This window comes from Toxorhynchites rutilus, chromosome 1, assembly GCF_029784135.1.
Source record: "Toxorhynchites rutilus septentrionalis strain SRP chromosome 1, ASM2978413v1, whole genome shotgun sequence".
Classification (NCBI taxonomy): domain Eukaryota; kingdom Metazoa; phylum Arthropoda; class Insecta; order Diptera; family Culicidae; genus Toxorhynchites; species Toxorhynchites rutilus.
In genome coordinates this window covers 10,248,448-10,269,718 of record NC_073744.1, presented here as the reverse complement: position 1 = coordinate 10,269,718, position 21,271 = coordinate 10,248,448, and the positions used below count along the sequence as shown (strand labels likewise).

The window sequence follows — 21,271 nt, the reverse complement described above, 5'->3', positions numbered from 1 at the left end:
CGAAGGACATATTCATACATGTATATAACGGAACGCTCCAGTCATACACAGCCCGTTAGGGAGGAATGACCTTTGGGTTAAAGTCCCTTCAAAAAACAAGAACGAACGATACACAGCCCGTATCAGACAAATGCATGAAGGAATTCTAGAAAATAATGCTACACGGGCGAGTAGCACCATAGTAGCAAAAAAAGTCGAAGTTCGTGACATCTGGTAGCACTATTTTTCTTCTTTTGAATTATAGAGACTTTAAACTTTACGTTCATTCGTCTCTAGCCCTGAGAAGGGCCCATTGTCGCTCAGCACTCCTCAGCAAACGAGTCTGCTTTCGGCGGCACCAAGCGACGCCATGAGCAATATTCATTTAGGGAGGCAGATTAATCTCCCATCGAACTAGCAGACCCGAAGACAGTTTTGAATTGATAAAATTTAAATGTATTTATTTTTTGACGTTGGATTACGGCATTGCAAATATATGCAAGTCGGGGGTTGCTCCATGAAATTTCATATCAATGACCGATCGTTTATTGTGAAAAATTTAGCACAAGTGTAAGTGTAAAATTGTATATGGTAGCAGTTGTGCTAAGAATGACTTGATATATGAAACGATTTATTTTAATTTCCTAAAATTAAAAACCAAGGTGTGTTCCCGCTCGAGAACTGGTTTTTGTGTTCATTTTCACCCGAGGGAAGTTTATACGGCAAGAAAAATTGGAAAAGTGAAGAAATATTCGAAAAAGTGATTTCCCATATCCTCTATATATAGTATTGGGTGTTATTAGTCCAATTAAAATTGAATTGGGTTGAATAAACGCTTAGAAAGTAAAAATTATAAAAAAGAATACCTTTTCCATTTCAAATATGTTTTCTCTATATTAAAGTAACATTTTTTTACTGATGAGGAAAAATTATAATTGTGTTCGGTATTGGTAATTGTCTTATGTTACATTGGTGAGTTTTTTTTTCTTTATTTCATACATACATATCACAGGAGGCATCTCGTCTAGGATCACAGAGGGCGGTTTTCATCATATATCGTTCCACTTCGGTATCTTTTATCTGATACGCACCATCCAACGACTGTTTACCATCCTTCTGCCATCATCACTCGATAAACACTGGTGGAGTTAACATACAATACCCAACAACCAAACAAAACGGCCCTTTTCAGGGCCACCATATCATTATCAAAGAGTTTAACGATGTAATTCTTCAAACATATCCAAAATCAACAGATAGTCTAACGGAATCCTACGTCAACTATGCGGTCGTGTCTCGGAAACAACCCTCCTGTAACTTTTTTCTATTTTTCTACATAATCGCCGTAACGTTCAAGGCATTTTCCATAGCGTGGCACGAGTTTTTCTATTCCGAGGGCAAAGTGCGTAGCGTCCAACTTTTTGAAGTACGATGTAACTGCGTCACGAATTTCTTCAGTGTTATCGAATTGTTGACCGCCGAACGCCTGTTTCATCCCCGTACTATTGTGAAATTTTGGACCGATTAAGAACCGCGATTAATAACAAAAGGCCAGGTTTATTGACGAAAGGAGTGTTCCTCATCCACGATAATGCGCGACCCCATTCTGCTCGCGTAACTCAAGAGCAATTGAAAAAATTCCAATGGACTGTGTTCGAGCATCCTCCTTACTCCCCAGACCTCGCCCCTAGCGATTATCACTTATTCCCGGTGTTTACGTAGAGAGCGTCAAAGAAAATGATTGAATTTCAGGATAAAATTGCAGCGGCCGTACGTTTTTTTTCTGGGTTTGGATCGATTCATCGACGTAAATTATTCGTTCGCTTCGATTATTGGTTGTGCAGTATTCGAATCGATTTCTGTGGAAAGTATTCGATTAATAGATTAATCGAACGATTATCGGGGATAACTAGGCGTATCAGTAGAGCTTCAGCAGACTTGGCACTGAAACAATGTTCTAAATTTGTTTCAGTAAAAATGTTGTAGCAACAAAAGCAACACGTTTTCTCACTTTGACCAGACAAATAAACCACTGGAACATTTTGGAAATGATTGCTATCAGGTGCTAGATTTGCGCTCGCATACCATCATGTAGCACCAGGCCTGAAGATACCAGACCAGATACTGCAGCCATCTCACCCGGCACGAAATCCTATCGAGAAGTTCGCATCATCTACAGGGTGTTCAATAAGTTCCAATACACTTTAAAAACGTGTTGAAAAGGATGAAAATACAAGATATTCATTCTGCGTCAATTTTTATTAAGGCAATGTTTATTGAGAACCTTTACGACATATTAGCTGGGAGCACACTAAGATTGGGCGATCTTGGATCGATTTTCAGAGGATCGATTTTTTTCATTTCCGATTTTTTGGATCGATTCATTATAACCGAAAAAATCGTGAAGATCGATCGTTTTCCTTCGATTTTTTCGATCTTAGAATTTATACAGTGTGCATCGATTTTAATCTCAACACCTGATAAATTTTATAAACATAATGTCATCATTTGGATAGCTTTTGGGGATGTCAAATTAGTGATAGTGAATAGGGCGCTTGCAGCGTGCATATGTATTAGTAATCTGTTGGGCAGGCAAAAGAAATCACTGCATAGGATTTATATAGATCGACAATATTGAGCTTTGTTTAAATTATTACTTTAGCGAAATAGTTACCAAAACTACGCGCTAGTCTATATTAATAACATGCGAACATATGTGTCTTTACATAGAAATATTTACTTTTAGCGTCAAAGCCATATACACGGAAAAAATTTGAAATTCCTTTTATGGCCATGATTCATATCAATGGAAGCAGATTGATTATTCAGAAAGTTCTACAGGAACAGCGTAAACTGCACATTGCGATTGTATAGCCGGATTAGGTGAAGTATGTTCCCATGTAGGCTTTGTGCTTTTCGCCCTGGAATGCTGATCTCGTGAAGAAATAAACTATAATGAACATTCGTGTACAGATATCCTTAATTGGTGGTTAGTTTCGCCAAAAAAAGCGGTTGACTATGTTGAAATTCAGGATATATTTAGCCAGAAAGAACAACCAACCATCAGTTATGATTTCCGGGTATCTGAACGCTCTGCGGAGAATTGACATATGTTTATAAGAAAATTGATCGGAAACGGAGAAAATCTATGCGATGTTTACCCAACAGATGCTCCGCATGTATGTGTAGCAAGAGCCCTATAGGATTGGGCGATCTTAGATCAATATTTAGATAATCGATCTTTTCCTCTCCGATTTCCAATTTTTCGGGTAGATTCTTTCTACTATAAAAAATCACGAAAATCGATCTTTCCGACTACTATCTTTGAGACTACTACCAATATTCCGAATAAATGCCAGACGTTTGACACAGTTGAATTCAACGGGTTTATTGTCAGTGGAGTTTTGGATGAATACCAGTTGTTGAATTCTAATAATTTTCAATGAATTTATTTAATTAAATAATTCCATGACGGTGCAAGATGAATGCCCCAGAAACTACATTTTTTCTGGCCTTTCATTGATTTTTGTGACCTTCATTCTGATAATTAAATCGAAATGCTTTTGATGTTTGAATAGAAATGTGAAATATTTATTCCATGTTCAACCCTCTACCGCCCAAGTTTTTTATTCATCTAAAAAAACTACTCCACTTTTATCTCGAATTTCCGACATTCAACATAAAATACTCCTAGCAGAAAGCTGCCAGCATAAAAACAATGTGTATGTGTGATAGATGAAAATATTATAAAGACGTTCTAGTATAAATGAACATTGAAAATAATGTCTGAATAATTTGAAAAGAGAATCCGCGAAGCCCGTCTAAAGGCGGGCTTGGGCTGTAGAGGGTTAAAGAAAAGACAACACTTATGTAGAACAAGTAAATGAATTGAAAAAAGGCATTGAATTTTTCGAAGATCGATTCTTTGGTACCGATTAAATCAGTGAATCGATCCTTTTCTAAAGATCGCCCAATCCTAGAGCATACCCTCTTCGTGCTGTGTGACGAGCTTGAGACTTTTCTCAAAAGAATCGCATGGAGCACGCACCTGTTCCATCGGCATCTCGTCCCATATTTCGGAAATGAACCTCTTAAATTGGTCCATAGTGTTCACTTTATGTTCGCTCTGCTTGGCCAGCATGTACGACCATACATGAAAGTCCAGGAGATTAAGGTCCAGGAAGCTGGGAAGGCACAAAGCCTCATCGAGAAAATCAGTCAAATTCTCTCGACACCACACTTAGACCATACTTGCCATGTGGACCGGTGCGCCGTTCTATTGAACGTCGCAATGATCCTTCCCGTAGAGATCCTGAAGTGGCGCCACAACCTTCTCCAGAACCTCGGTCTTACAGTGACAGCGTTGATTTTCAGGTTTTTCTCGATAAACACCAGTGGGAGCTTCCCACACCTGGATACGGCAACCCAAACCAAACCGACGCGGTGCTCTGGAACCGCGGGATGTTTATGTGGGACGGAGGGATGCTGGTCAACGTCGGCGCCCACAGCCGATCATTTTGGACATTCTGCGGCCGTTGCAAGACAAGGAGCTTCTCATCAGAAAACACGCCTCTTCTTTGTAGTAGACTTTGTTACCCCATAAATATTGCGTTTCTTGTACGACTTGTATCTCAGTGTTTTCGTCATGATAGTGTGAGCAGTCTGGATCGAACGGTTCAATTTCCGACGAAGCCGCTCACTTACCACCTTGGTGGCTGCTGGCGTCCTCGTCGAAAGCGGCCGCCCGAATATCGCACGTTCATTGGCCGAACCCGTCTTCCGGTACCGACGGATGTTGGTATAGATGATATTTCGCTTCTCTCCATGGGATTTCAACCGCCAGAACATGTCGCCGGACTGCTCGTCTATCGCGAACAACTTTACTGCGAAGTCGCAGTGAACAAGCAATAGATGATAAAAACCGTGCGCGTCGGTTAGCCTATATATGAGGCTGACACCAATACCAATACACAGAATGCAAATGGTGCGCGCCTACACTACGATGAAAAGTTGTATTCGAACTTATTGAACACCCTGAACGTATAGCCTTGTAGTAGGATTGAATAAGGTACGATCAACCTGCTATGGACGTCTTAAGATGTACAACAATCAAAGCTCTTGAGCTAAAATATAGATTTGACCTGTAAAATTAAGGTCTCAATAATTTTGGAATAACACAACATATGTTAATTTGTCGTTAATCAAAAAAAGAATTTCAAATTCAAAACTCAGTTGCTTATCCCGTAAAGACAGTAACACATACACCCGCGCCGCTTTATACCAGACTATTTGTCAAAACGATAAACGCGTCACAAATATCCATTGGCAAACAGTAGCGCGCTTTCGCTATACCCGTCCACATCATGGAGACACTGCCAAAGCTGAAAATAGTTAAACCAGTCGCCCAGGGTCCCCAGAACATCTCCCCGATTCCGGAGGGTTCCAGATCGAACGTGTCCGCCTCACTTCCCCGCCAATCAAGTATTCTCTCCGCGCCGGATGTAATCTGTGGCGATACCTTCCGTCCGGGTCTTATGATCGCAATTCTCAGGTTAGAACGCTTACTCTTAGGTTTGGAATTCGGATTAAACTCTATTTTTCTGCAGCTTCCATTGGCTCACATCGGTAGCAATTTTGGTTGGTGGGATCTTCTGGCTCGTGACGGCGCCATCAAACGACGGCGAAGGTAGTCCGTGTCAGCTGTACTTCGTGATGGTCTACATCCGGATGGTATTCTGGTTTCTGACGTACGTCCAGCACGAGCTGATCAAGCCACCCTGTCAGAAGCTGATCAATCAGAACTATAATCTCTATCTGGACATGACATGCTACCGGAAGGCACCTCTTCAGATCGTATCCCTCTGGAACATGGTACTCATTGCGGTACAGGGTTACGTTCGATCACTTTTCAAGATGCATGAACATGGTGCGTCTATCTGCAGCGGGGTGGGATTTGAAGAGATTACGAAGCTGGAGATTTCACCCCAGATGTTCATTGTGCTGTTTTGCGGACTGGAAACGATGACCCTGGCTTGCTTCTACATCCCAGCGACAAGTGAGTGTGAGAGAGTGTTGATGTGCGTTCAAATTCCACATTTTCACCTGAATTATTACAGAGCGCCTGATGAAGACGATGCAGCTGCTGGACGAGGACTCCCCGGACAGAACACTCTCCAACCAGGAGGACATTTCAATGTACATGAAATTGAAACGACAAGCGGAACAGGTCAAAATGCTGACCGTGGCGAACAACAGACTGAGAAAGGAAGCAGTAGCACTCGGAGCGATGGGTGATGATTAGCACATACTTTAACGATGTGGAAGTATCAGGTCGATGTCTGTGAAGTTTTTTTTGGCTGTTTGCGAAAAATAAAATTAAATTTGTTTGTTTGAGGTTATGATTATAGTCCATTCTTCAGGAAAGTGGGATAAAAACAATGACGTTTATACCACTCACTTTCACCATTGTTTTTGGCTCTGTTTGTGTCATTGTTGGGCACGGATCAGTTTGCACCCGCAAAAGCCAAGGACAGACAAAATGTCCTACACAAGCCGGAATTTTGTCCCATTTTTTCTGTTTCGCTCGGTAACGACCGGATCTTTGAGTGATGGGGCAGTTAGTGGAAGCCGCCAGCTGGAACAGCAGATGCTGTTTCCCACAATGACCGAAGATGATCGAGACATCTCGATCATCAGCTTCGAGAAGATAAACACTACTCCAATTTTGTGGTAAAAGTTTTGACGGCGTTGATAGGTTAGGTGCTTCGTTACAAGAGCGTTTATTCCTTTCCTAGGTTCCAACTGGTTTGCTCAATGGCGCTGACCGCAGTTGGACTCGCTTATTGCTATTACGGGTGCTACAGTGGGAATGAATGCGCTGGATACTACACAATGCTTAAGCTAAGAGCGGGTTTTTGGTTTGTCACATTTGTAAGATCCCCTTTTCTTCAAAATACCGTGAATGAGATATGACGCATCCTCATTTCGCAGATCATTCATCTTCTGGTGAAGAGCAAACACAACCGGATGAAGATACTTGGATATCATACGTTCCTTCGGGAGACACATCGTTATAAGAAAACTTCGCTTCAGGTTGTATCCCTGGTCAATCTGGTTATATTGACCGCACACACCGCACTGCTGCATATGTTTGGTTCACATTTTTTCATTGATTGTGCTCTGAAAGGCTTCTCAACGACTCTATCCGTAAGTGCTGTTTGCTTGCTGGAATGCATCGTATTAGTTCTCATTCATATTCCATACTTTGGTGAGTGGCATTTTCGACTCCACAATACTTGACAAAACTAATATTTTGTATTTCCCACAACAGTTAAAACCAAAGTTTTCAACGTAATTCAAAATCCTCCAGATGCCCTGTTGCAACGTGGCAATGGACAAACTGAGATGTCTCCCGAGGAGTTCATCAATCAGCAGTTTTTGCTGATCGTCAAACTGATGGACGAAAATAGACACATGCACGACAAAATCCGTGAGGCTCGTGCGTCGGCTCACCTCATCAACAGTGAATCGACCCAACTATCCATTGCGGACCAGTCTTTTGTAATAGGTTACTAGGTGCATGCGGGGGTAGATTGTTAATAAATGAATGTTTTCTTTTTGTTCCACTTTCGAGACTATCGTTCCACACTTATTCTTTTGGATAAGACGTCACACATGATATTTAATATTGCACGGAAGCAGAACAAAGTCTTGAGCTAATTTGGTTTGGTCATCTAACAACATGAAACACATACTGATTGTTCACACTCGGTTACGAAAACAAAAACGAATCGCCTTTACCTTCATCAAACGTCGTCACTTAAGCTTCCCAGCTCATCGTTCAGCTTGCATAGAACCTCACTATCGCAAAACTTAGAACTGCTCTTACCGATGGAGTCCAACGAATAGTTACTCAGCTTGCTGCCACTGGAGCTCCGCTGTTTATCGTTCGAACGATGGCTGCGATCATGATGACCGATCCTACCACAGCTAGAAGACTCGCGTTTGGTCCCATTAGCACCACCACCACAGGTTCTCCTGGTTTTGTTGGATTTGCGGAAAAGAGCACCCGACTCTCTGCCCCCACTGGTCATACAACGATGGGCCACGTGCCCTAATCGGGGGCCCCACTGTGGTGGACCTTCCAGCAGCAAGGGAGCCGCCTTAACGCGCTGTCTCATCAGCTCCATGTTTATAGCGTGCTCTTCCTGACGTAGTTTCTGCTCCGCCTTGCGTGTTGCAAGCCGCAAATTCAGTTCCTCCTGATGGCTATGGCTGAAAGAGGGAAGGGGACCGTGAGGTACAACTATTCATAGGATGCATAGGATGCAAGATTACTCAAGGTTCAAGTTTTGGAAAGCCTGACTCTTCTTAACACCCCACTGGGGTCTACTTGGTTTCTTGACGGCTCCACTGTCCTCTAGCTCTATGTCGCGAAGCTTCTTACGACACCATTCCGTGCGCAGCGTTGCTGCCAAATTGGGTCTATTCACCGGATATATCGGAGCCGGATTTGTGCCGAGATCCCCACTTGTGCTGCAGCTAGAGTTGCTGGATGGATATAATGGCTGAAAGCAATTTCGAATTGAATAAGTTCTAACTTTTCTTTTTTACTTAAAATAATTGGCTCTATTATATAAATCGAATCGAGAAGTCGATAAAATAACTGTCGCTATCACACCGAATTCGTATTTTTGTAATCTCTTACCGAGCTCGAATTTCATGTGTTGCGAATTGCATATATTTAAGCGTTTCTGAAACGTTTCCCAAAGAAAAATGTCAGCGACGCTAACCAAAACAAAATGATTGTCAGAAGATATGCGACAAGCAAACCAAACAGCTCGAAAAAATTCTGACAGTTGCACCGATAGCCATGTCAACAAAATTTCCAAAAAAACATCCTCGGGGGATCTGGTATTAAACTAAATACCTACTTCCGTACTAATCGAGAATTCCCACTCCGTCAATGGTCAGCTAATGCGATCGTATTCGACTCCAGACAGCTGACGAAACCCGACGAAAGATCCTTCATAACTGAAGTGTTTTCCAACACTTTGAGAATAACTTGAACTTGAAGTTTTGAGGAGCTTTATTCAAAGTTTAGTTTGCTTCATTCTACTTTGACGGATACGTTTTGAATTAAAATTTTCTCCATCGCAGTCAGTGGTTGCTGCGATTGCATTGGTGGCGGATAATCTCCTTCATCGCTATCGTCCGAATAATACTCCGACCCTTCAGCAGGAACTTAGTGCAATCGTAGTAGCATAGCAATACGCGTCGCTAAGGATTATTAATAGTTGTTAAGGGATAGAATAAAATGTTCATTCCATTGGAAGCGTTCAACTGAACAAGTCGTTTTATTCATTTGCTCTGCAATAGGTTATGGGCCCAGGCAAATAGCTATAACCGGAAGATTGGAAGCAGTTTTATTTTAACTGAAGAATTTCAAGAAATTTATCAAGTTAGAAGGAGTATCCGAAAAATTCCGAAGTCGTCGCGGAACAATCCTAGTATCGGAGATATGGCGAACAGAGCTGCAGCTGTATCAGAAGGCGTTCGAGTTGGTGGAGGTTCCGTGGCGTTGCCATTGAAAAGTTAAGCGGAAGGGAAAATTTCAGGATGTTGGGAAGCCGTTAGTGCGAAACCGACGAAGCACAAGCAGCGGTGCTAGCGGATATTAAACAACGGGCATTGGCCACCATCTGTCTTAGTTTGGAAACCTACAGCTACAGTTTGGAGCTGGATGCGGCCGATGCGCGAGTTGCCTAGAAGAAGCATGAAACGGTGTCCCAGGATAGCGGTCTGAGTCGGAAGATTGGGTTGCTACGAAAATTCACCTCGATGCGTCAACAGTTCAAGTGTGGAAACCTATTTTGATGAGCTGATGAGCACAAGTAACAAGCTAGCGTCAGTGGGATCCGATGTCGATGATTCCTGATTGGCTGCGATGTTGCTCATGAGCTTGCCGGAGCAGTATGAGCTGATAATGATAATGGAACTGCAGGCGTCAGGTATTGCGCTGACAGCGAATGCAGTGAAGCCCAAGATTCTTCGGGATGTGACGATCGAACGGGGCGCAATCAAATGCAGTGACGAAGATGCTTTGTAGGTCCAGCAGGGTCCCAAAAGGTTCAAGCCAACAACTATGAAAGCGAAGGTCGACGAGAAAACGTGCTTTAAGTGTCAGAAACCGGGTCATTTTGCCGCCAAGTGTCCGGAGAAGTCTAGGAAGAACAAGGGTCTGTGTTCCATTTTCGCCATTGGAGACGTGATCACCAGTGGATGGTATTTCGATTCGGGTGCCATTTGCCACATGGCCGAAAAGCAGTTTGTGAACGTTGGAGTCGGACGGAATTCGACATCAAACCACGTGCCCGTATACGCCCGAGCAGAACGGAGTAGCTGAGAGGATGAACCGCATGTTAGTAGAAAAAAACACGATGCATGCTCAACGATGCAAAGCTTGGAATGCGTTCCCTGAAGGACAAAACGCCGGAAGAGGCATGGACTGGGAAAAAGCCGGATCTGGGGCATCTCAAGATTTTTGGTTCAAGAGTGATGACCCCTGCACCGGTACGAATGAATGAAAAAAAAAACTTATCAATATCTAATATCGATCCTAAAATTTCAAAAAGTTACCCACCTCGAAAAAACACCCTATACAAAATTTAAAATTTGTTTTCTTGAGATAACAGTAAATCTCGACAAGTAATGCAATTTCAAGACATTTGGCATCATTTTTTTCTTGAAACCCACAATTTTCGATGGTCTTTTGTTTTGAGCTTGAGCCTGAGCTTGGGTAGACTGTACAATTCGTAGTTGCTCTCCGCGATTGACCTGAACCAACCAAATTGCACAAAGAATACACAGAATGACGCTTGGGACTAGCAAATCATTCTCGTTGTGCAATTTTCGGTGATTCGAGCTTTAAATAGTCAATAACGACGCCGGTCACGTCCTTGCAGTCACCAGGGGAAGGGAAGGAATGTTAGTATGATAACCGCCGCCCGAAGGCCAGAAGGATCGCCTCTATAGCGTGGTTCCCTAGCGATTATCATGGAAGGGATAGTTGTTAGTGGGAGGAGGTAAGAATCAGGATTCACTGTGGTAATTGATATGATTATGTAAACGCGAATTATCGGCCACTCGACGGAATGAAATTCTGAAAATTCTACTTGGTATCCTGATAAGGAAAGCCTGTGTTGTTAATATTTATCGCAAGTACTTTAAGAATTTTAGACAATTTAAAAAAAAATCCTGATGAAGACCCTTTGCCCAAAGTACGTAGAATAGAAGGTAAGTTATATTGGGCCTGATCACGAACGTCACTTCACGGTGAAAACGAAAAGAATTGTATGCGATTTGTATGCATTTCATTCCGTTTTCACCGTGAAGTGATGGCCGTGATCAGGCCCATTACCTGTGTATACACACGGAGCGCGCATATGTTACACACACAAAGAAGTAGTTAGTGATAAACAATCCTCAATTTGTTCGATGTTCGGAAGTTTTTTCAATATTTCTTGTTTTTAAAAGTTCAAAAAATCGTAAAAAGTGACAAAATCGTAAGTTGAGCCACGATAGTGTACCGCATTTTCACTGCAGGTAAAGTTTGATGTGATTTTTTTATCGATTTCATACTGAACAGTGTTTGTTTACTTCAGCAATATGTCGAAGTGCCCCGTTTCGCGATGCCGGAGCAGAAAAGTTTTGAATGTTTTGAAGAAAGTCGGATAACTTTCCACCGTTTTCCGACCAACAAATTGTTTAGACGGAATTGGTTAAACTTTTTCGGATACAGAAGCTCGTTCGATACGCGAAACATATTTATTTGTTCGCTTCATTTTTCGCCGGATTCTTTTGGGGATACTGTTTTAACCTATAATCAGCAAAGAAGACGTCTTCGTACTGGAGGTAAGTGTGTTTTATATAAATTGTGATGAGATAAACTAATCGGAGATGTTTTCAGCTATTCTATGCATACGCTTCTTGGATCTTCCAAAACGTTCCGTTCCAATGGTTTCACACGAAATTTCAAATTTGTACATTCACTTTTTGCGAAAGTGCAAAATATTATATATATTTGCAATCACTTCGGAAGATGACCCGGGATGGAGGAAATGTTTTTCTCGTTTTCCAGAAACGTCAATTTGGTCTCTTATGTGGCCTCATTACGGCTGAACACTCCAAACCGAAACCAATGAAAGCGTCGCGATGATTCTTGATGGAAATCAGCAATGTGGGAGTTAATCTTGCATCATATTATCAATTTTTAGTATTTTAAGACAGTTCTTTTGTTACAATTTGAATAAAAATCAAAGGGCCTGATCACGAACGTCACTTCACGGTGAAAATGAAATGAATTGTGTGCAGTTTGTATGCATTTCATTCAGTTTTCACCGTGAAGTAACGTTCTTAATCAGGTCCAAAAATATTCGAATTTATATGGATTCGATCGATGGTTTATTTAAATTTTTTGCTTTTTTTCTTTACCTACCACTACTTGAACAAAGCAGGGAGGAGACTATCTTCTATTCTACGTACTTTTCCCTTTGCCATCTGAAGATAGTTGAAAAGTTTTTTGGCATCCCTGGTTTATTTACTTGCTATTGGCTTAAACTGTCATTTAAACACAAAATAAGTTGTTTTGTTGTCTCGGTTTGCTCCAGTAAGATAAAGGAAGTGTAAGCAATCGGGCTGCTATGTGCTTTGAATTCATTTGAATATAGAAAATTTCGCTAGAGTAGTGAGATGGCGTTTGTCAGCAACAATATGTAAGTTTATTAGGAAAATCTTTAGGAAGCCATACCATCGCAAGCCGAGACTAACTACCGAATCGGGTGATATTTCCTTGTATTTTAGCCTTAGGTATTCTACTCCCAACAGATTTTGTTTGTTGATATATGAATTAGAATGCGGATGAAATTAGAGAAAAAGAATAAATTTCCAAGTTTCAATATTTGCTCAAGTACAGTATATTTAGAATAATCCCTTAGCAGTTGCGAGGACGTGGCCAGGACAATTCTTAACTGTTGGAGAAAATCAAGCCTTCATTTAAGAGATATTACCAATCATGAGCAACGGATGTAGGCTAGTTTTTAACGTAACAGTTCTGAATTCGTACCGCCTAGGAAATTGTGCAACCTGCTCGATGCTAATGCTAAGTACATTTTATTTACAATAATTAATTCATTTCTTTTTCCGAGACACTGAGTTCACGCCTTAAATTTCTGTGATTCAAGGATCGCCTCACATGCTCTGATAATTCTTAATAGACAATTGTTTCTCAATCGATCAAGGATAAATTTCATTTTAAAAAACTGTTGTTCAACCACATTTCATTTGATCAGTGCCGAATCGACTGACATCAAAATGGAACCAGAATTAATGATTGATGACCACGAACTGTCGGAAAACGATAACAATATTTTCGAGACAGGCCCAATAGCGGACTTCGGATCAATGGAACAAATAGTCCAAATGCAAATCAAGGGTGAAAACGGAGAGGTATTCTTCATAGGCGAAATGGATGAAGGAAGCGACAATCCGACGGACGAAGGATTAATGAAAAATTTTATACAGTTACGCTCGGGTGAGAATATGGTGTTATTTTTTGTAAACGTTGACGAATAATCTGTTTCAACTATTCATTCTTTTGCAGGTGAACGTTCCTATTCTTGTTCACGTTGTTCTAAGGCGTTTAAGCGTCAAAATGTGCTCAAAACACATATGTTAAGTCATACTGGTTAGTAACGGTTATATTTACTATAATAATCCTTTCAGAAGAGTGATTCATTTGCAGGTGAACGTCCCCATCTATGTCCACATTGTCCGAAAACGTTTAAGCACTATACAACGCTCAAAATACACATTAGAACTCATACGGGTTAGTTGAAAATGTTTTACTATAATGAACCGTCCTCTCGAGTCTTTCCTTTGCAGGTGAACGTCCCTATTCTTGTCAACATTGTTCGAAAACGTTTAAGGATCCATCAGCACTCAAAAATCACATTCTTAATCATACGGGTCTGTAAATATAATTTAATGCGAAGAGCCACCCACCAGGGTTTTTTTTTCTTTACAGGTGAACATCCCCATCTTTGTCCGCATTGTCCAATGGCGTTGAAGTATTCTACAGCGCTCAAAATACACATTCGAACTCATACGGGTTGGTTGAAAATGTTTCAATACAATCACAACCCTATTCTGTATTCCGACGGATTTTCATTTCGTTCGCAATCGTTATTTCGTTCGAGCTATAACTTCGCATTCCCTATTTCGAACATTTTGTCCATCTAAAATTCGAAGAGAAACAGATCGAATGAAATGCAAACACAACTCGAACAGAATGGAATTTTATCAAATCGTTCGAAATATTTCTAATCGATCGAAATACAGAATAGAGATGACCCGAGAATTTCTTCGCAGGTGAACGTCCCTATTCTTGTCCACATTGTCCGAAAACGTTTAAGCATTCTACAGCGCTCAAATTACACATTCGAACTCATACGGGTTGGTTGAAAATGTTTTAACACAATCAACCATTCACCCGAGTCTTTCCTTTGCAGGTGAACGTCCCTATTCTTGTCAACATTGTTCGAAAGCGTTTACGGATCCATCAGTACTCAAAAATCACATTCGAACTCATACGGGTCTGTAAAAATATTTTACTGCGAAGAGTCATCCATCAGGATTTTTTTTCTTTACAGGTGAACGTCCCTATCCTTGTCCACATTGTCCGAAAGCGTTTGTGCATTATTCACCGTTCAAAATACACATTCGAAATCATACGGGTTGGTTTAGAATGTTTTACTACAATGAACCATTCAGCAGTCTTTCCTTTGCAGGTGAACATCCCTATTCTTGTGAACATTGTTCGAAAGCTTTTAAGACTTCAACAGCACTCAAAACTCACATTCGAACACATACGGGTTGGTTCAAAATATCTTACTACAATCAACCATTTACCCGAGTATTCCCTTTGCAGGTGAACGTCCCTATTCTTGTCATCATTGTTCGAAGGCGTTTAAGGATCCGACAATACTCAAAAATCACATTCGAACTCATACGGGTCTGTAAATATATTTTACAGCAAAGAACCGTCCATCAATTTTTTTTTCTTTGCAGGCGAACGTCCCTATCCTTGTCCAGAATGTCCGAAAGCGTTTAAGAATTCTAGCACTCGCAAGCAGCATCTTCGAACTCATATGCGTTAGTAAAACATGTCTCATTACAACGAATAATTCAACACGGTAACATCTTTGCAGGTCAACGTCAATGTTACCCAAGAAAACACCCGAATACACATGGTGAAAATACAAGCGATCCGGCGCAGGAATCACAGGTGGCCTTAAAGGAAGAGACAACTAGATGATGATGAATCCATTCGTTGTTGTTGAAAGCGGTTGGATAATAAAGTAAGTCCATAGGATGAATGATTTCAAAAGTTTAACAAAAAATTGATCAAATATCAAATAGCAAAAAAGAAAGCAAATCAGGATGGAGTAGGCATAGGGTCACTTCAGGGTTATTGCTCAGAAGTTGTTGATACTCTACCAGAATTTCCTGACAACACTTCCACTGAAAAATTGTGGGGGTATCTGAACAAAAAAAATAGAAATCATCAAATGTCTCTCAAAAACAATCATAACAACCACTGGATAGCTGATTTCTTGAAGGAAATCCTCCCGAATACACCAAAAACGCTCGTAGGAACAAAACGCAAAGGGACAAACGATTGTCTCGCATTACTTGCTTCCTAAATTCAGACGACCTTTGGTCATGAAAAACAGATAGCTTCTGTTTTCCTAGACATTAAAGGGGCGTTTGACTCAGAATCTATAAGAATTTCATACGACAAACTCCACAGCCAAGGATTTCCACCAATCTTAAAAATCTTTTTGTTTAATCTGCTATCCGAAAAGCATATGCACTTTTCTCATGGAAATTGTGCCGTTTCTAGGGTTAGCTACATGGGTCTCTATTAAGGTTCTTGCTTAAGTTCTCTTCTGTATAACTTCTATATTAATGATATCGATAATCATCTTGCAGATGGATGTATTTTGAGGCAACTAGCAGATGATAGTGTTGCATCTGTATCAGGTACTAAATTAATTTTAGCCTTAGGGTGCATGCAATCAACACAAAACATGAGCCTTGAAGTCCTGGCAGGTTCGGTTTTCGGAGCTGCCCTATCGCTTCCTTATCCGGAGCGAAATCATGAACCCATTAGTAACTGAAAATTGTAAGCAGCTTCTCGAAATGAGCCAACGGTCGAGATCCGTGGATCTGTACCTTCATTACATTTCTCTAGAAATACAACAATCAACAAACATCTTCAATAATGTTAGCTTCCCGAGCTTCTGCAGGTCTTCCGTTGATTTCGATCTTTCTATGAAGGAAGAAATTCGAGACATTTCAGGTCATCTTCGATCGTCGTTAATCCCTAATGTTTTCGCTTCAAAATATTACCATATGAGTTCAAATATCTTTAATGAACTAGTGTGATGTTCATTAAAGATATTTGAACTCATATGGTAATATTACTTACTTAAACTTGAAGCCCTTGTTCGGTTTATGCTGCCTCATTGACTGCAATATATCACGCAATTAAGGCCATTGAGTCCTTACCCCATGATTACAATTTTATTTTTTCGGATAGTCTTAGCAGCATACAAGCCATTCAATCCTTGAAACAACAGACGGAAGCGTTATATTTTCTTATCAAAATTAGAGATGCATTGAATATTCTTGTTGATAAAAGTACCCGAAAATACATTGATCTATTCCTGGTAATAAGAGAGCGAATACACTCGCAAAGATGGGTAGTATGCAGGACACAGTTTTGGAAGCCCAAATAGCGTATCGGGAATTCTTCTGCATTTCCCGACAGCAGTCACTCACCAGTTGGCACAGATTTCATTAGAACTATGTCCAGATTGATGTCCAATCATTCCACGCTAAATGCGCATCTATTTCGCATAGGTCTTTCCACTAACAATTTATGCAATTGTGGTCAAGGATATCATGACATCGAGCACGTTGTTTGGTCATGTAATGAGTTTTGCAATGAAAGAATCAAACTGGGTGTCGATTTAAAGGCTCGAGGAGTACAGTCACGCATGCCAGTTTGCGACATCATAGCTACTCGCAACCTTAATTTTATGTTCCCCATATACAGCCATTCCAAGCCAAACCGATATAGTGGTTCTAAGATTTTCGTTAAAATTGGTAGTTTTGTTCTTTATCGCAAAACATTTGACCCGTATTTTTTATTTTTTCATTAGGGTGACCATTTCCATTTTAGGGTTGTCCGAAAATCAACTTTTTCCTCTTTTTTTTTTTTTCCAAAAATGACGTTTTTCAAAACATTCTTGAAAAAACACGGTACGTGCAGAAAATTCGAATTCTGCTCTTGTTATTATTGATTGTATTCGTTTTTTATTTTTTTCATAGTCTCGGGACCAAAGGCGCTATATTTTTCTATATTTTTTCTGGAAAACTGAGGATCTTTCACATAACATTGCGAAACCATAGAGACGTTTTTTTATTTGTTTTTGAGTTATGATTTTTCAAAGTTATGAATTTTTGAAAAATGTCATTTTTGGAAAAAAAAAAAAGAGGAAAAAGTTGATTTTTCGGACAATCCTAAAATGAAAATGGTGACCCTACTGAAAAAAAATACGGGTCTAATGTTTTGCGATAAAGAACAATATTACTACTTTTCATAGAAATCTGAGAACCACTATATCTGTTTGGTATGGAATGGCTGTATATGTATGTGCTTCCGTGGCCGAGTGGTTAGCGTCACACCTAACATGCCGGGGGTTCAGGTTCGATTCCCGTTTTGATCGGGGAATTTTTCGTCAAAGGAATTTTCTCCGACTTGCACTGCAGTCACGCGTATTCTAGAGCTTGCTACTCTGAATCCATTCAAGGTGTGTTATTTATTACGCAAGTAATATTACGTTGAGATGGCGAAGTTCCTCTAGAAACATTAGTGCCATTTCAAAAGAAGAGATGTCTTCCTAAGAAGCGCTAATATTATTATTATTTAGGGCGGCTTTCCTACCCCCACTTGTCCATTTTACCTTCCTTTCCTATCAAATGAGCAGAGCTTAGGTTCCGTTGAGATCAGATCATTACAGGAGCTATAAACATAGCAAGGAGGCACTCACTACCAAAGGATACCGATGCTATTATCGAGAATTTTCGAGTACATCTCAACATTTCATGTCATTTTAAGACATTTGGCACCCAATAACACCTGTTTTTCATTAAAAATACGTTTTAAGCATACTTAACAACTAAAATGGCGCGACAAAAAATTAAGACCAGTTTTAAAATTCATGATAAAAAATTAGTAAACATTTGCTTGTATTCATTAAATTATTGATTGAATTAAACAATTTTTGAAATTCAATTGAAAACAACATATTTGCTTTGTAAGTAAAGAGTTCAATGCCATGTAAGATCAATTTCTGCATTGTAATATATTATGTTCTTTGTAACAAGTAAATTTGATGACCGCCCTTTTACGTTTGATATGATGCCTGGGACTTCCAAAATATGTGAACGGAAAAATTGTCTAACCATCATTGTATTTTACATTTCCATCTGAAATTTTCGCATCTCTCTTGTGTATGTAGTTATCGAACCGCGAATTTGTTTGATTTAATGAACTCAGTTTCGATTTAGACATGCACGTCCAACGCATATGATTGTATCAATCGACGCTATCGCAGCAAATGGTTATCAGCATTTTGCCTAATCATCAAACGGTATGCGTAGAAATTCAGAAAGCAGAAGATATGAAGGCATATCATATAATGCAGTCTTGAATAATCGAGCCAAAGCGTTGTGTTCATACCCGCTTTTGGCTTTTGTAGTCCGTGTTAGGACAACCCATTCCGGAGTGCAAAAAAAAAATGCGGGTATGCATGTATGGATCAACAACTTCAATTTCTACTTTTTATGCTATAGTGGCTTTAAACATGAAAGTTCATTCGTCTCTAGTATCTGAAATGACGATTATCCCAGGCTGCTCAGTTCGAAAATACGTGTTAGGGAAACACATTTCGGTGGGAACAAAAATACCCCCAACTTGCATGTATTTGCAAAGCGGATTATCCCACGTACATTGATTTTGAAGTCTGTGTTGAGGAAACCGTAAATCGGATCAATGAAAAAGAGGCAGTTAGGGCGTTTTGATAAGGCTTGACATTTTACAGTTATTCAATTGTTTATCTCATGAAAATTAACATGCGTAGAAATATTTCCTACCATCGATGCAAACATCTTTCCGATCTATTAAGGAATGTTCGAGTTATAAGCATTCGAAATCTTTCATTTTGGCCTGCATGTGGCCTGTGTTTAGGTTTTCATTTCACCCCCATATACTCCGGTTAGTCGTAGTCCCACGTCAAAAAAACGTTTATAATCAAACAAAATAATCAAACCCCCTACTTACCCGACCGCTGCTCTTCGGCTGTGGTTTTTCCGGCGCGTTGGACACCGCTCCTGCGAAATACTCGGCGCATCGTTCCTCGATGCTCTTTTTGCGCTTCGCGCTACGTTTCGCTTTCCGTTTCCGTTTGCTTTTCTTTCCATGCCCGTCGGTCGAATTGAGCGAATCAGCTCGTGAGAGACAACTCCTTCGTGAGATGGTTTTCTCTCTGCGAGCCATCGAAGGTGGCAGATGAGACTGCTTCAGGAGTTCCTCCGCTCGCACGCGTTTGCTCATATTGCGGAAGTACTCATCCTCCCACATTTTGAAGTAAAAGTAATTGCTGAAAAGGTTCTTCGGGCAGGGTTTAGCCTTAAAGGTGTGCGCAGGTTTAGGCTCTCGCTCAAATCCCGTGGTTAGCAGCGCAGGCGAGGATAGACTTCGACTGAGGCAGCGACTGTTGGGACGGCTCAGGCGCTCGCTGAAGTGGAACGGTTGCATTTGCGATTGAAGCTCTATTTCGGCGTTCAGTTTGGCCAAACGATTGCGATATTCCTGGTCGGCAACAATCGTATCGAACAGTGGGATACGCGAGGTTATCGGAACCGGATTGGCTTTGATTTGATGAGACGGCGACTTGTGGAGTGCTTCCTTGGACGAGAAAGCCTCCCTACTAGCGATGAGTAGCTCCTGGAGGGCTCGTCCCTCCTCCTCACGCTGGGTCATTTTGTACGGACGAGGAATGGTTATTTTGGAGTAGTCCCGAATCGGGGATGCCGATTTACTACGCAGGTTGCGCTTCACATAGCGATCGTAACGCTCGACGAATTCCGAGTTCACCGGAGTGGTGCAACTCGAAGCGTTTTTCGTGCTATCCTCGAGGTCCGAAACGAACGGTGTGCCAGCTCGAATTTTCGGACGAAGGGCGTTACCCTCGGAATCGTCCTCCTCTTTGGTGGTTTCAATGCGCACCGATTTGGGGGCATTCTTACGGGTCGTCGTTGTGAATCCGCCCCCCAGCACGGAGGGAGGCTTGCTCCACGAGTGGAGCGAATCGTTATCATCGTTGAGTTCGCTTGCGGTGGGTGCCTCCACCGATACCACTGGAGCTCGTCTCTCTTTCCTGGGATTTGATTCCAAGTCGTTGAAGCAGGCAAATCTCAACTCTCGCTGCTTCTTGCGGAGCGTGTTCAACTTGCAGTAGAACTCCTCGTTCGGTAAGTGATTCAAATCGTCATAGTCCGGAATGCTGTCATAGAATTTAACCAGCGATTGGAAGTTATCGGTTTCTTTTCTCAGCTGGTGCGTTATTGGGCAACATTTGTTGCTCCTCTGGAGCGTGGTGCGTGCCAGCGGACACTTACTGTTGACTTTCTTACGCGTTATCATGTTAACATTTTCCTGAGTTTGAGGATCATTCAGACCGCGGTCTAAGCTGCACTCTGGCACCAGGTACGACGGGTTCGGAAGTTTATTCCTCGGATTTAACGGCTTCTTGATGCAAGAATTGAGAAAAACCGACCGCCCGTGGCCGGACATTTTCACTGGCTTTACGTTGTGCGCTTCAGTTTTGGCATTTTTGCTGTGTAAATCGCGGAATTTGTGAAAATTCTTTCACGAACCAATTTTCGCCACCAGAATTTGGAAGAAAAATATATTGTTTGCATTAATGGGTGCTCCATGGCAACGCGGAAGGAACCTATTTCAAATCAGGGGATATGGATAAAGCCCGCCCCCCACATTTGTAAGCCCGACTTCTCGGCTGTCATCTTGTTGCTGCGACTCGGGATCTGAATTGTCGCACCCCCCGGGAGAGACTCAACAGTTGCTCTCCCTTTGTTTTGATGA

General features: G+C 41.1%; 4 protein-coding genes and 1 long non-coding RNA gene across 9 annotated transcripts in view; 4 read left to right on the top strand and 1 right to left on the bottom strand.

The window, feature by feature from the left end:
- The window catches only part of LOC129775466 (protein FAM161A), a 31,108-nt gene extending 10,036 nt beyond the window's left edge, over positions 1-21,072 (bottom strand). For 2 of the 3 annotated variants that reach the window (XR_008742963.1, XM_055780260.1), the window contains exons 1-3: positions 19,448-21,072; positions 8,317-8,546; positions 7,780-8,253 (exon numbers count right to left, since the gene is read on the bottom strand). Coding sequence is in view for 2 of the 3 variants with exons in the window: in XM_055780260.1 (XP_055636235.1) it covers positions 7,785-8,253; positions 8,317-8,546; positions 19,448-20,962 (2,214 nt within the window). In the remaining variant the exon portion in view is untranslated. Of the gene's footprint in view, positions 1-7,650; positions 8,254-8,316; positions 8,547-19,447 lie in introns of those variants that run through there. The other variant, XM_055780248.1, reaches the window with a different exon arrangement.
- On the top strand, positions 4,869-6,373 carry LOC129775502 (uncharacterized). Its single transcript, XM_055780314.1, has 3 exons — positions 4,869-5,530; positions 5,586-6,034; positions 6,096-6,373. The coding sequence occupies exons 1-3, from the start codon at positions 5,343-5,345 to the stop codon at positions 6,278-6,280; spliced, it is 822 nt and encodes a 273-aa protein (XP_055636289.1). The 5' UTR covers positions 4,869-5,342; the 3' UTR covers positions 6,281-6,373.
- Positions 6,370-7,613, top strand: LOC129775494 (uncharacterized). Its single transcript, XM_055780301.1, has 4 exons — positions 6,370-6,708; positions 6,774-6,909; positions 6,970-7,246; positions 7,310-7,613. Exons 1-4 carry the CDS (start codon positions 6,377-6,379, stop codon positions 7,552-7,554), a joined length of 990 nt encoding a protein of 329 aa, XP_055636276.1. The 5' UTR covers positions 6,370-6,376; the 3' UTR covers positions 7,555-7,613.
- LOC129775524 (uncharacterized) lies at positions 11,449-12,408 on the top strand. Its single transcript, XR_008742976.1, has 3 exons — positions 11,449-11,583; positions 11,643-11,892; positions 11,948-12,408. It is a non-coding gene; the product is annotated as an uncharacterized LOC129775524 (long non-coding RNA).
- LOC129775478 (zinc finger protein 846-like) lies at positions 12,617-15,603 on the top strand. Of its 3 annotated transcripts, XM_055780271.1 has the most exons (13): positions 12,617-12,752; positions 13,329-13,570; positions 13,640-13,723; positions 13,781-13,864; positions 13,921-14,004; positions 14,063-14,146; positions 14,407-14,490; positions 14,547-14,630; positions 14,688-14,771; positions 14,826-14,909; positions 14,966-15,049; positions 15,106-15,189; positions 15,246-15,585. In XM_055780271.1, the coding sequence occupies exons 1-13, from the start codon at positions 12,730-12,732 to the stop codon at positions 15,350-15,352; spliced, it is 1,212 nt and encodes a 403-aa protein (XP_055636246.1). In that variant the 5' UTR covers positions 12,617-12,729; the 3' UTR covers positions 15,353-15,585. The 3 variants fall into 3 exon arrangements, with proteins under 3 accessions (XP_055636246.1, XP_055636255.1, XP_055636263.1); XM_055780280.1 differs by lacking the exon at positions 14,407-14,490 and having other exon boundaries at positions 15,246-15,599; XM_055780288.1 differs by lacking the exons at positions 14,547-14,630; positions 14,688-14,771; positions 14,826-14,909 and having other exon boundaries at positions 15,246-15,603.
- Positions 21,073-21,271: the final 199 nt, after the last annotated feature.

Coding starts and splice junctions, on each gene's coding strand:
- LOC129775502 (XM_055780314.1), top strand. CDS start 5,343: ATGGAGACACTGCCAAAGCTGAAAATAGTTAAACCAGTCGCCCAGGGT. Junction 5,531..5,585: donor CTTATGATCGCAATTCTCAG/GTTAGAACGCTT, acceptor ATTTTTCTGCAG/CTTCCATTGGCTCACATCGG. Junction 6,035..6,095: donor CTTCTACATCCCAGCGACAA/GTGAGTGTGAGA, acceptor GAATTATTACAG/AGCGCCTGATGAAGACGATG.
- LOC129775494 (XM_055780301.1), top strand. CDS start 6,377: ATGATTATAGTCCATTCTTCAGGAAAGTGGGATAAAAACAATGACGTT. Junction 6,709..6,773: donor AACACTACTCCAATTTTGTG/GTAAAAGTTTTG, acceptor TTCCTTTCCTAG/GTTCCAACTGGTTTGCTCAA. Junction 6,910..6,969: donor GTTTTTGGTTTGTCACATTT/GTAAGATCCCCT, acceptor CTCATTTCGCAG/ATCATTCATCTTCTGGTGAA.
- LOC129775478 (XM_055780271.1), top strand. CDS start 12,730: ATGGCGTTTGTCAGCAACAATAT. Junction 14,491..14,546: donor ACACATTCGAACTCATACGG/GTTGGTTGAAAA, acceptor TTTCCTTTGCAG/GTGAACGTCCCTATTCTTGT. Junction 14,631..14,687: donor TCACATTCGAACTCATACGG/GTCTGTAAAAAT, acceptor TTTTCTTTACAG/GTGAACGTCCCTATCCTTGT.